General features: G+C 44.2%; 1 protein-coding gene across 6 annotated transcripts in view; it reads left to right on the plus strand.

The window, feature by feature from the left end:
• The window catches only part of far1 (fatty acyl CoA reductase 1), a 138,354-nt gene that overhangs the window by 113,083 nt on the left and 10,267 nt on the right, over positions 1-15,004 (plus strand). For 5 of the 6 annotated variants that reach the window (XM_070899483.1, XM_070899485.1, XM_070899487.1 and 2 more), the window contains exons 10-11: positions 3,346-3,475; positions 13,453-13,580. In XM_070899483.1, coding sequence (XP_070755584.1) covers positions 3,346-3,475; positions 13,453-13,580 — 258 coding nt within the window. Of the gene's footprint in view, positions 1-3,345; positions 3,476-13,452; positions 13,581-15,004 lie in introns of those variants that run through there. The other variant, XM_070899489.1, reaches the window with a different exon arrangement.

A 15,004-nucleotide genomic window follows, 5' to 3' on the forward strand; every position in this document is an offset into this window, starting at 1 on the left:
GGATAAATATTGGCCAGGACACCGGGAAGAACTCGCCCGCTCTTCTAAGAAATAGTGCCATGGGATCTTTTACGTCTACCTCAGGGAGCAGATGGGGGCCGCGGTTTAATGTTTTATCCAAAAGCTGGCACCTCCGACAGTGCAGCGCTCCCTCAGTACTGTGCTGGAGTGTCAGCCTAGATTTTATGCTCCAGTCTCTGGATTGGGACTTGAACCCACAAGATTCTGACTCCAAGGTGAGAGTGCTACCCACAGCTGACAAGGAGGTGTGCTGAGCTTACCCCATCAGTTATAGACCCACACGCACATGAAGCTGCAATACTGAGAGTTCCTGGAATGTAGAAGAAGGGTTGGAGGAGGCATAAACGATGCCGCAGATCAGTTGGGCTGATTGGCCTGTTTCTGTGCTGTAGCCTCTTGTGCAATTCTATGTAATGCCCACAATCGAATACATCCTACAAAGGGAGTGCCGTGCATTTATAGTCAGCTGTACCTGGAAAGTGCAGCTGCGGTTTTTTGAGTCATTCTCATGATTATTCACTGTGCTAGTATAAAGAGAGAAACTTGCAAATGCCAGAAATGTGAAATGAGAAACAGAAAATCATTCAAGCATTGGAGGCAGTGAAGGGAAGAGGTGCAAGTCTGATCCCTCGTGTCAGAGGTGTAGTTAGCAAGGAAAGGCTTTGAGAAAGCTCAGGCTTGGAAAAGAGATGTCTGAGAGACCATCTTCATGGTATGAAAGTTAGTAAACTGTATGGAAAAGGATTAATTTGGAAATGCAATTAAATTGCTAGAGTAGGATAAGAGGACACGGGTTTAAACTTGTAACAGGCAAATTGGGGACTGATGTCAGTAATTTCTTCAAGAAAGTGCTTGACTTATAGAATGCACTCCTGAATTTTTTTAAAATATTAATTCACGGAATCTGGGCTTCGCTGGTAAGGCCGGCATTTGTTGCTCATCCCTAATTGCTCTTGAGAAGGTGGTGAGCCGCCTCCTTTAACCACAGCAGTCCGTGTGGTGAAGGAAGAGTTTTTCGTTGTGGCTTGCTGGGCTATTTCAGACTGCAGTTAAGAGTCAACCACATTGCTATGAAGATTGGCATCACTTATAGGTCAGGCTGCGTAAGGATGGCAGATTTCCTTCTCTAAAGGACATTAGTGAACCAGATGGGTTTTTAACGACAATTCAGTAGATTCATGGTCACCATTACTGACACTAGACTTTTATTCCAGATATATTGAATTAACTGCATTTAAATTCCCCAGCTGCCATGGTGGGATTTGGAGCTCGTGTCTCCAGATCATTAGTCCAGGCGTCTGGATTATTGGTCCAGTAACATAACTACGATGCTACCGTTCTCTACACAGAGTAGCGGAGACAAAAACCCGGCAATCTTTTAGGAACCAGTTGGATGCTGCAGTCGGGGTATTCTAGATAAAGGGACGAAGCTGGGCCGAATGGCTTTCCTGATCATATAATTATTTTCTCAAGGCTGCAAGTTTGTCAGCACATGAAAAGCATTAAAAAAATAAGAATCTGGTTTGCTGCCGCAACGACGTTAGCTGGTGAAGCACGTATGGAATAGGCAGATGATCAGCCTATTGGTTCTGTCATTACTGATGACAGTAATGGGGAAACATCCTCTCTGCATTTACCCTGTCAAGCCCCCTCAGAATCCTGTATGTTTCAATAAGATCACCTCTCATTCTTCATTGGAGTTTAGAAGAATGAGAGGTGATCTTATTGAAACGTATAAGATTCTGAGGGGACTTGACAGGGTAGATGCTGAGAGGATGTTTCTCCTCGTGGGAGGAATCTAGAACAAGAGGACATAGTTTCAGAGTAAGGAGTCGCCCATTTAAAATGGAAATGAGGAGGAATTTCTTCTGAGGGTCATGAATCTGTGGAATTCTCTACCCCAGAGAGCTGTGGAGTCTGGGTCTTTGAATATATTTCAGGTGGAAATGGACAGATTTCTGAATGATAAGGGAGTGAAGGGGTTATGGGGACCTGGGCGGGTAAGTGGAGTTGAGGCCATGATCAGATCAGCCATGATCTTATTGAATGGTGGAGCAGGCTCGAGGGGCCGTAAGGCCTACTCCTGCTCCTATTTCTTATGTTCTCATCATATTTCCAAACTGAATTATGGTGTTGATGTTTGCAGACTCCCGGGGAGGTAGGGGCAATTGCTTCATCAGATGGGTTGCGGTATTGGGAAGCAGATTTTGATTGTTATCAAGCACGGCTGCTTTCTCTATCTGTTTGATCTGCAAAATGCTGGAATTATGAATGATTAAATGTGCCAGAATTTAACCCCCCTCCCCCCCCCCCCATTAACCGGTAGCCCTGGCTATATGCGATTGTAGATGGTGATCAGTAAACCTGGATTCCAGTTTATCCGCTTCTAACCAGATAATAATTCGGGTACTAAACCTGGGATGGGACTTGCCGCCTTTTTTGGAAATTGCAGCTTTTCGGGTTCAGTTTCACGCTCTGCATGGTGACTTGCCGTGTTCAGGTTTGACACAGCACACTGGGATCGGAATGTTCTGTTAAATTGAAAAAGTTTGTTGTGACGCTTGCAAACCGGAATACTTGCCCACGTAACGCCTGTTTACAAAGAGAAGAGGAAGAGGTTATCGATTTCAGGTGTGCGCCAGCCATCGGATCACTGACAAAGGGCTTTCACCTTTTGCCTGTTTCACATGGTGACAGGTTTGCTGCGTATCGCCCAAGTTTTCTGCTTCTGTTCTTGATTTTCACCATTTACAGTCTCCCCCCCCCCCCCCCCCCCCCTCTCCATGTGTGTCCTTGTTTAACAATTGGAACGTTACAAACATACTGACTTTTAAGTCCTTGAAAACCCCTCTGGTCCTTGGGTATTTGTTCTCTATTCCGTATCTAAACTCCAGTGCACGTCTTGGTGATGAGCTGTACTGAAATGGTTAATAACCCTATCGTTGCTGTGTACATTTGGCAATTCTTCTTGTGCTTACAGGCTTGGGCTGATGGTTTCTGATAACTGAGTAAGTGAAATTCCATTGGCATTATGGAATTTTTACCAAAACTTTGGGAATCGAACTCTGCAGTCCTTTCTATTTTTCCAGTAACTTTGCCTATGGTCCATGCTGGTGTCACTGGATTTTTGTTCTTTAAAGCTAAGGGAAATTTAACCACCTTCTGAAACAATTGTGTTGTAATGTTTGTTAGAAACTAGTTTCTGTTTACAATGTGTGGTGTATTCAGAGTCACATGCTGATTGATGTATCTGTTCATTCTTTCGATGCTAAAATATCTTTTGTGTGTGTTTGCATTGATTAACTTGACTTTCTTGATGTTTAGGATGATGAAAATCATTAATCGGCTACACAGATCAATGATGCTGGTTGAATACTTTACAAGCCATTCATGGGTGTGGAACACTGATAACATCAACATGCTGATGAGTCAAATGGGCCCAGATGACAAGAAAGTAGGTCTTATTTAATGTGTGCTGTAACTGTTTGTCTTTTCTTTGCCCTGAATTTGTCACTACATAAGCTATATATAAATCAGATGCATTCTTTTGGGACATCAGTTTATTGCAGGTGGTTCAGAGTAAATGAAATTCCATTGGAATTAATAGTTCTTTACGGACTATTTTGGTGGTTGGGTTGAGGAATGTTGGTCGTCATCCATTTTGGACAACCAGCCCTGCTATTCTGCCTCCTACAATAGGTTCAGCTTCAACCTCCATATCAACCCCTCTGTGTCAGCCGTGGCTCAGTGGGTAGCACTCTCTCCTCTGAATGAGAAGTTTGTGGGTTCAAGTCCCACTCCAGGGATTTGAGCACAAAAATCTAGACTGACACTCCTCTGAGTACTGCACTGTCGGAGGTGCCGTCTTTCGGATGAGCCGTTAAACCAAGGCCCCATCTGCCCTCAAGTGGATGTAAAAGATCCCACGGCACTATTTTGAAGAAGAGCAGGGGAGTTATCCCCGGTGTCCTGGGGCCAATATTTATCCCTCAATCAACATAAAACAAGCAGATTATCTGATCTTTATCACATTGCTGTTTGTGGGAGCTTGCTTGTGCCCAAATTGGGTGCCGCATTTCCCACATTACAACAGTGACCGCACTCCCAAAAAGTACTGTAAAACGCTTTGTGACGTCCAGAGGTCATGAAAGGTGCTATATAAATGTAAGTCTTTCTTTCACACATCATTGATATTGTGCCACTTCCCACCCCATGGGCTCGGAGTGAGATTATAAATACAGTGGTGTATCGGCGTCAGTTTTGTGCAGTGGGTGCATGCTGTAAGGAAATGGTCTGAAACTGATGTCAAACGTGGTTCAGTGGGTCGTGCTCTCACCTCATGAGTCAGCATGTAGTGGGCTCAAGTCCCACTCCAGCGACTCGAGCACATAATCTAGGCTGACACTCCCAGTGCTGTACCAAGGGAGTGCTGCATTGTCTTTCGGACGAGACGTTGAACCGAGGTCGCGTCTCCCTTGGGTGGATGTAAAAGATCCCAGGGCACTATTTCAAAGTTCTCCCCAGTGTCCTGGCCAATATTTATCCCTCAACCAACATCAATCACTAAAAGAGAAAAGTCACAACACGTTGCTGTTTGTGGGAGCTTGCTGTGCACAAATTGGCTGCTGTGTTTTCCTACATTACAACAGTGACTACACTGTAGCGCTTGCCCTAAGACAGTGAAAGGTACTATATTAAATGGAAGTCCTTTCTTTCTTTCAAGCAGAACCCTGATGGCCAAGATCGGTGAGTTTCATCTGCAAAGTAGAATAGCAATCACGCCAGACTTGAACATAGCGCTTTTCAGTAATCAACAACACCTTGTATTTACATAGTGCCTTGAAATAGTAAAACGTCCCAAGGTGCTTCACAGCAGTGTTATGACAAAACAGATAAATTTGATACCGAGCCACATAAGAAATTACGGCAGAAGCTTGGTCAAAGAGATCGGTTTTAAGAAGTGTCTTGGAGGAGGAACGAGAGGTAGAGAGGTTTACTAAGGGAGTTCCAGAGCTTAGAGCCCAGGCAGTTTAAGGCATGGCCACCGATGGCTGAGCGATTATAATCCGGGATTCTCAAGAGGGCAGAATTAGAGGAGCGCAGATATCTCTGGGGGGGCGAAGTGGGAGGGTGGGGTGGTTGTGAGGCTGAAGGAGATTAGAGATAGGAAGGGGCGAGACCATGGAGGGATTTGTAAACAAGGATGAGAATTTTGAAATCGAGGCGTTGTTTAACCAGGAGCTTAATGTAGGTCAGCGAGCTCGGGTGATGGGTGACCGGGATTTGGTGCAAGTTAGGACACGGGCATCCAAGTTTTGGATGATCTTAATAAACATTAACAAAATATCTTTGAATCAGAATTTTTTTTTTGAAGGAATTCCATTTTCAGCATTCTCTTTTATAAATTTGGTTTGTGGTACAAAGCAGTGGTTTCATTACATGAATCTTCAAAAAAAACAGTCATGGTTGAGGGAAGCAATCTTAAAATGATATTGCTGCTTGGTTAATGTACTAATGAAGCATTTTTTCCTAATTAATAAAAGTCAAAGTCTTACATTATAATTTATCTTTGGGGGATGTATTTAGGTTTCAGGTTGTGGGTGAAGGGTAGAGAAGCTCTCCAAACATCTTTAATATATCTCCCTTTGACTTAACACACCTCCATAATATCAGAAGTGCAAGTTGTGCTACTTCTGGTTCCCAAGAGGCACAGGAAGGTGATCTTGTTCTGAAGAAATCTGAATGTACTGTTGCGAAAAAGAAATGTTGAAGTGGTTTCTGGCCCCATTATTGGTGTGGGGGGTGTGGGGAAGGGACAGGAACATGGTCACCCAGCAGGCGGCCATCACTGAAGGATTCTCCCTGCCACAAGGCAACTAGGCAGCCAGCAGCCATTAACAGTACAGAATGCTAACTTTAATTGTGCCTTGCTCCCAGGGTCTTCACTATTCTGCACATTACAGATTGGTAATTGTTCTGTATCTATTGCAGGGCAGGTTCCAAATTGGTCTTTAAAACTAAACACGTGATTGTTTCCAACTTTAAAACATAGAGAATCACGATGCGGCCCATTGTGCCTGTGCCGGCATTTTGAAAGAACTATCCAATTAATCCCACTCTCCTGCCCATTCACCATAGCCTTGCAAATATTTCCCCTTGAAATATTTATTCAGTTTCTCGAGGGAGAGCGATTGGGAGACACTAGTCAGTGTACAGATACCTTCCTGAGGGAGAGGGGACTGAGTGACACCAGTCAATGTACGGTTCTGTGGTATTGCTCTCCCTAATGGCCGGATAAGATCCACTCCATCGTCAGTATATGACCATCGCAGGCCTGCCCTTGTATTGGTAGGGCACGTGACCCTGATGGAGGAGTGTTGCTTTGCTAACTTCCCAGAATTTAAATTCAGTTAATTAAATCAGTCTGGAATTTTTAAGAAAGCTAGTATCAGTAATGGTGACCATGAAACTATCGAATTGTCGTAAGTACCCATCTGGTTCACGAATGTCTTTTAGAGAAGGAAATCTGCCGTCCTTCCCAGTCTGGGCCTATATGTGACTCCAGATCCACAGCAACATGGTTGACTCTTAACTGCCCTCTGAAATGGTCTAACAAGCCACTCAGTTGCACACCCACCACTATGAAAAACAAATAAAACTGGATGGACCACCCGGCATTGACCACAGCACCGACTACCAACATGACAACGGCACACCTAGCCCAGTTGACTCTGCAAAGTCCTCCTCACTAATATCTGGGGACTTGTGCCAACATTGGGAGAGCTGTCCCACAGACGAGTCAAGCAACAGCCTGACATAGTCATGCTCACAGAATCATACCTTTCAGCCAATATCCCAGACTTCACCATCACCATCCCTGGGTATGTCCTGTCCTGTCCACTGACAGGACAGACTCAACAGAGGTGGTGGCACAGTGGTATATAGTCGGGATGGAGTGGCCCTGGGAGTCCTCTACATTGATTCTGGACCCCATGAAATCTCATGGCTTTAGGTCAAGCATACTAAACTTAAATAAAGGAGACTGTGAAGATATGAGGGCAGAGTTGGTAAAATAGATTAAAGTGTAGCACGATTGATGAACAGTGCTGTACATTTAAGGAGATAGTTCATAACTCTCAAGAAAAATATATTTCAGTGAGGAGGAAAGGGTGTAAAAGAAAAGATAGCCATCTGTGACTAACTAAAGAAATAAAAGAAATGGTATCCAATTTAAAAACAAGGGCATGCAAAGTGGCCAAAACTACTGGGAGGACAGAAGATTGGGGAGCTTTTAAAAGCCAATAAAGAATGACAAAAAATGATTAAGAAAGGGAAGATAGACTATGAAAGTAAACTAGCACAAAATATAAAAACAGATAGCAAGAGTTTCTACAGGTATATAGAAAGGAAAAGAGTGGCTAAAATAAATGTTGGTATCTAAGAGGATGAAACTGGGGAATTAATAATGGGGAACATGGAGATGGCAGAAACTCTGAACAGATATTTTGTAACAGTCTTTACGGTAGAGGACATTAAAAATAACAGTGGATAGTCAAGAGGCTTTAGCGGGGGAGGAACTTAACACCATCACTAAGGGGGTGGTACTCAGTAGAATAATGGGACTAAAGGTGGATAAATCCCCTGGACCTGATGGCTTGCATCCTAGGGTCTTAAGAGAAGTAGCGGCAGGGATAGTAGATACATTGGTTGTAATTTACCAAAATTCCCTGGATTCTGGGAAAGTCCCAGCAGATTGGAAAACTGCAAATGTAACGCCCATATTTTAAAAAAGGAGGCAGACAAAAAGCAGGAAACTATAGACCAGTTAGTCTAACATCTGTGGTTGGGAAAATATTGGAGTCCATTATTAAAGAAGCAGCTGCAGGACATTTGGAAAAGCATAATTCAGTCAGACAGTCAGCATGGATTTATGAGAGGAAGTCATGTTTGACAAATTTGCTGGAATTCTTTGAGGATGTAACGAACAGGGTGGATAAAGGGGAACCAGTGGATGTGGTGTATTTGGACTTCCAGAAGGCATTTGACAAGGTGCCACATAAAAGGTTACTGCACAAGATAAAAGTTCATAGGGTTGGGGGTAATATATTAGCATGGATAGAGGATTGGCTAACTAGAAAGCAGAAAGTCGGGATAAATGGTTCATTCTCGGGTTGCCAATCAGTAACTAGTGGGGTGCCGCAGGGATCAGTGCTGTTTACAATTTACAATCTATATTAACGACTTGTATGAAGGGACCAAGTTTGCTGATGATACAAAGAGGGGAGGAAAAGCAATGTTTGAAGAGGACACAAAAAACCTGCAAAAGGACATAGACAGGCTAAGTGAGTGAGCAAAAATTTGGCAGGTGGAGTATAATGTTGGAAAGTGTGAGGTTATGCACTTTGGCAGAAAAAAATCGAAGGGCAAGTTGTTATTTAAATGGAGAAAAATTGTATAGTGCTGCAGTATTGCAGGACCTGGGGGTACTGCTGCATGAAACACAAAAGGTTAGTATGCAGGTGCAGCAAGTGATCAGGAACGCCAATGGAATCTTGGCATTTATTGCAAAGGGGATGGAGTATAAAAGCAGGGAAGTCTTGCTACAGTTATACAGGGCATTGGCATACTGCGTACCGTTTTGGTTTCCATGTTTAAGCAAGGATATACTTGCTTTGGAGGCAGTTCAGAGAAGGTTCACAAGGTTGATCCCGGAGATGAGGGAGTTGACTTATGAGGAAAAGGTTGTTACATCAAAGAATTCCAGAAAATTTGTCAAACATGACTTCCTCTCATAAATCCATGCTGACTCTGCCTGACTGAATTATGCTTTTCCAAATATCCTGCGACTGCTTCTTCAATAATGGACTCCAACATTTTCCCAACCATAGATGTTAGGCTAACTGGTCTATAGTTTCCTGCTTTTTGCCTGCCTCCAATTTTTCTCCATTTAACCATCGCCATTGACAAGAAACTTAACTGGACCAGCCACATAAATACTGTCAGAGGCTGGGTATTCTGTGGTGAGTGTCTCACCACCTGACTCCCCCAAAGCTTTTCCACCATCTACAAGGCACAAGTCAGGAATGTGAAGGAATACTCTCCACTTGCTTGGGTGAGTGCAGCTCCAACAACACAAGAAGATTGACACCTTCCAGGGCAAAGCAGCCTGCTTGGTTGACACCTCATCCACCAGCTTAAACATTCACTCCCTCCACCAGCGATGTACAGAGCCTGCAGTGTGCACTATCTACAAGATGCACTGCAGCAACTCGCCAAGGCTTCTATGGCAGCACCTCCAAATCTGTGACCTCTACCATCTAGAAGGACAAGGGCAGTAGGTGCTTCCAAGTTACCCGCCATCCTGACTTGGAAATATATCTCCATTTCTTCATCGTCGCTGGGTCAAAATCCTGGAACTCCCTCCCTAACAGCACCGTGGGAGCACCTTCACCACATGGACTGCAGCGGTTCAAGAAGGCGGCTCACCAACACCACCTCAAGGGTAATTAGGGATGGGCAATAAATGCTGGTCTTGCCAGCGACGCCCACATCCCAGGAACGAATAACATTCTTTTTTGACGATGAATGTCTTGCCTCAGGCAGGCCAGTAGTAGGAGAGTTCTGACTCCTGGCTGTGGTCCCTCTGGCCTAGGTCTTAAAAACCTAGCTATTATGTGGTCACACTGAGGCCTTAAGTATAATCTATTGAGAAACTTTGCTTTTCCTTGTCTTTGAAGCGTGAGTTGACTAGAACATTATACGCTCTCCCCTCAAAGAAACATTTCCACCCTCTCTTTTCCTTTTCTCGGCTGCTTTTGTCAATCATCATTTTCTAACCAACCTGCTTTCAGATGCACAGCAGTGTTGATAGCACATGCAAGGCTGTGCCTTGACATAACCAATTTTCTGTTCTCCTTGGCACCACAATAATTCTTGAGGTGGAATTTATTGATTAACTAATGTTGCATCAGTACAAAGTCAAAATAAATCTGTTTGCTTCTGTGTAAATGGGAAGTGGCACTATGAAACTGAAGGTGTCTCTTGTTGCAATGCCCTCCAGAATTAGCCTGTAATTGTGTTATCCAGCACTTTAAAAAAAACATAGCTTTACTATGCTTCTGCATCACTGACCAACCCAGAAAGCTGTTTGTGACCGGCTAAATGATTCATTGCAATGTCAATAGCAGACAAGATTTCAGCACGCCTGGTTGCTAAGCGCTGTGGTATAAGTCAGTAAGCGAGACCAAGCCTGCATAAGCAATGTTTCTATCGCAAGTTCATGTTACCAACCGTTGAAGAGATCGGCACACAAAAAAAAAGTCTGCAACTTTTTGTTGTGATGCTTGGGCCCAGTTCCCCCTTTGTAGTTGCACGTTTGTTTTGTGTTTTAGGACCTTCACTTGGACAACCTCTGGAGCTGTGTGGTCCTTGTAAGCAGCTGTTGGAAAGGTCATACTGCGGTCCTCCAATTCTTGTGCATTCCCCACTTCCTTCGGCTGACCATTGGTGGCCTTGACTTCAGCTGCTGAGGCCCTAAACTCTGCAATTCCTTCCCTATACACCCCTCTTTTTAAGACGCTGCATAAAACCTAGCTCTTTGACCAAGCTCCTGCCTAAATATCTCCTTGTGTGGCTCGGTATCCAGCTTTGTCTGATAACACACTCATGAAGCGCCTTGGGTTGTTTTACTACATAAAAGGCGCCATATAATTGTATCCTTACCTGCATGATGAGGTGAAAATTAAGTTGCTTGTGAAAGGATTCTAAAAACAACCAGCAGTGTGCCAGGGTAATTCACTGGGTTCAAACCCCATAGAGTGTCTGATGGACTGTGTGAGGGGTGGGGGCGGGGGGGAAGAGAGAGAACGGGACAATGTGAATGAGGACTTCACTGCACCAACCAGCCAACGTTCAGGAGCAGTTCATCACATAACTCCGACAATCCCTTGCTCATTTAATGTTTGTGCAGCAGTGAGTCAATTGCGTCTTGGTGGGTAGCACACTTTCATCTGAGTCACAAAGTGGTGGGTTCCAGCCATGCTCCAGAGACTTGAGCACATAAATCTAGCCAGACACTTCCAGTGCAGTGCTGAGGTGCCGTCTTTCGGATGAGACGTTAAACCAAGGCCCCATCTGCCCCCTCAAGTGGATGTAATAGATCCCGTGGCACTATTTTGAAGAAGAGCAGAGGCTTTATCCCTGGTCTCCTGGGGCCAATATTTATCCCCCAACATCACTAAAACAGATTATCTGGACATTTATCACATTGCTGTTTGTGGAAGCTTGCTGAGCGCAAATTGACTGGAGCGTTTCCTATATGACAACCGTGATTACGCTCCAAAAGTACTGAATTGCCTGTAAAGTGCTTTGCGACATCCTGAGTTTGTGAAAAGCGCTATATAAATGCAAGTCTTTTTTTAATCCAGGTCTTGGGTGGGATCCTGTTTGTAAAGAAAAAAATTGGATTTATGCAGTGCCGTTCACAACTTCAGGACACCTCGAACTGCTTTATAGTCAATGAAGTACTTTAGAAATAGAAACAGAAAATGCCGGAAATGCTCCGCATATCAGGCAGGGAGAGAAAAGCATAGGATTAATGTTTCAGGCCAATGATCTTTTAGCTGTTCTGATGAAAGGTCACAGACCTGTAACATTAACTCTGTTTCTCTCTCTCTCTCTCTCTCTCTCTCTCTCTCTCCACAGACGCTGCCTGACCACCTGAGTATTTGCAACAATTTATGTTTTATTTCAGATTTTCAACATCTGCAGTATTTTAAGTTATTTTGGAAATGTATTCACTGTTGTAACTAAACTTAACTCTTTCTAATATAAAGTAAAACATAAATTGCACATTGTAACCGTAACATAGAAAATAGGTACAGTAGGCCATTCGGCCCTTCGAGCCTGCACTGCCATTCAACAAGATCATGGCTAATCATTCCTTCACAACCCCTTTCCTGCTTTTTCTCCATACCCCTTGATCCCCTTAGCCGTAAGGGCCATATCTATCTCGCTCTTGAATATATCCAATGAACTGGCATCAACAACTCTCTGCGGCAGGGAATTCCACATTAACAACTCTCTGAGTGAAGAAGTTTCTCCTCATCTCAGTCCTAAATGGCTTACCCCTTATCCTAAGATGATGTCCCCTGGTTCTGGACTTCCCCAACATCATGAACATTCTTCCCGCATCTAACCTGTCCAGTCCCGTCAGAATCTTATACGTTTCTATGAGATCCCCTCTCATCCTTCTAAACTCCAGTGAATAAAGGCCCAGTTGATCCAGTCTCTCCTCATGTGACAGTCTAGCCATTCCTGGAATCCGTCTGGTGAACCTTCGCTGCACTCCCTCAATCGCCAGAACGTCCTTCCTCCGATTAGGAGACCAAAACTGAACACAATATTCCAGGTGAGGCCTCACTAAGGCCCTGTACAACTGCAGTAAGACCTCCCTGCTCCTATACTCAAATCGCCTAGCTATGAAGGCCAACATACCATTTGCCTTCCTCACCGCCTGCTGTAGCTGCATGCCCACTTTCAGTGACTGATGAACCATGACACCCAGGTCTCGTTGCACCTCCCCTTTTCCTAATGTAACACATGAGCAATGATAACTGTGCCATGTTAACATACTGAATTACACAAGAGTCTACAGCACAGAAACAGCCCATTGGGCCCAGCTGGTCCATGCCTGCGTTTATGCTCCCAGCTGCCTCCTACTCTTCTTCATTCTCTGAACATTGTAGCCGTGTGCGTGTCTCTTCACATTTTGTGCTGTGGTTCGAGCTTGCTCCCTAATTATTGCTCTTACCATTTTCAATATACTAAATATAGCCAAATGCCACTGTCTTCTCACCTGGATACTAATCATAGACTCTTACAGCACAGAAGGAGGCCATTCGGCGGCCCATCGTGCCTGCGCCGTCTCTTTGAATGAGCGATCCAATTAGTCCCACTCCCTTTCCCCACAGCCCTGCAAATTTTTCCCTTTCAAGTATTTATCCAATTCCCTTTTGACAGTTGCTATTGAATCTGCCTCCACCACCCTGACAGGCAGTGCATTCCAACTCGCTTAATAAAAATCATTCTATTCATCACACCTCTGTTTCTTTTGCCATTTATCTTAAAGCTGTGTGCTCTGGTTACTGACCCTTCTGCCAGTGGGAACAACGATGAAATGCAATTAATTTTTTTTGTAAAATCTGCTCTGTGTAAAATTTCTGCTTCAATTGATGTGCTGATGTATTGTGGTATGAAGATTTGTAGACTGGTTATTTTTATCCACAGTTCCAGGAATTTCTGACTCGGTAATTCATAATATTTCTTGGCAATCCAACTAGCTGTCCATATCTGGCCGCACTGCTTGAAAACATCTCCAATCTGTTTAGGCAATGTTTTAATAGGAATTGTAATTTTTTTTCTGCTTTTAAGGTATTCAACTTTGATGTGAGACAACTTCACTGGGCAGAGTACATGGAGAACTACTGTATGGGAACCAAGAAATATGTGCTGAATGAAGAGCTGTCTGGACTACCTGCAGCCAGGAAACATCTGATCAAGTATGTCGGCATGGTTAGCTTGGCGATGCAATGAGTGCGATTGAAATTGCAGCTCTTGCATTGTGAGGGGGAAGACTGATGGGTAGGGAAGGGACATGTTAAAAATGAATCGTTAGACATTTACGGCACTGAAGGAGGCTATTCGGCCATCATGTCTACGCCGGCCGACAAAGAGCTATCCAGCCTAATCCCACTTTCCAGCTCTCGGTCCGTAGGCCTGTAGGTTACAGCACTTCAGGTGCACATCCAAGTACATTTTAAATGTGATGAGGGTTTCTGCCTCGACCATCCTTTTCAGGCAGAGAGTTCCAGACCACCACCGCCCTCTGGGTGAAAATAGTTCTGCTCAACTCCCCTGTAAACCTCCGACCAATTACTTTATGCCCCCTGGTTATTGACCCCTCTGCTAAGGGAAGTAGGTCCTTCCTATCCACTCTATCTAGGCCCCTCATAATGTTATACACCTCAATTAAATCTCCCCTCAGTCTCCACTGTTCCAAAGAACACAACACCAGCCTATCCAATTGCTCCTGGCAACTTTGTGATCTACAGTTCGTTCTGACTAATTTGCCGTCGTTGGAGATGGCCATCATCTCGTCAGCAAATCGCTTTACCAAGGTGCACTCGTGCATGCATGGCCACGGCGTCAATAGTGCATGACTGACCTGACCTTCCGATGCACATCTTACATAAGCCATAAAAAGCTACACTGTTATGACGTGTGCAAGAAGTGTATGGTAGGCGGTATGGTAACATAATGGTTATGTTACTGGACTAGTAATCCAGAGGCCTGGACTAAATCCAGAGACACGAGTTCGAATCCCATCACGGCAGCTGGGGAATTTATGTCAGTTGATTAAATAAATCTGGAATAAAAAGATAGTATCTGCAATGGTGACCATGATTGTTGTAAAAGTCTTTCTGTCCTTTAGGAAGGAAATCTGCTGTCTATACTTGGTCTGGCCTATCTGTGACTCCAGACTCTTAGCAATGTAGTTGACTCCTAACTACCCTCTGAAATGGCCTCGCATGCCACTCAGTTGTAAGGCGGCTCCTCACCAGCACCTTATCGAAGGAAATTGGGGATGAGCAATAACTGCCGGCCTTGCCACAACCCGGGAATGAATAATAAAAACAAAGTACACCATATTCTGCATAACTGGGATCAAACTATGGGAAAATGGTCAAAACATCCTGAAGTGCTGCTTCCCCACCCCCAAAGTGCCACTTCTTGCTTCTCTCTTTCTCTGTCCCTCTTCGTTCCACCCTCCCCACACTGCTGCTGCTCTCCTCTCCCTTTCTCCCTTCTCAAAATAAAACACTATTCTTGTCATTTTTTTTGGCTGGCCTCCCACATTCCACCCTACGTAAACTTGAGGTCATCCAAAACTCGGCAGCCGCGTCCTAACTCGCATCAAGTCTCG

Source organism: Pristiophorus japonicus, chromosome 14 (genome assembly GCF_044704955.1).
Source record: "Pristiophorus japonicus isolate sPriJap1 chromosome 14, sPriJap1.hap1, whole genome shotgun sequence".
In the NCBI taxonomy this organism is placed as follows: Eukaryota; Metazoa; Chordata; class Chondrichthyes; family Pristiophoridae; genus Pristiophorus; species Pristiophorus japonicus.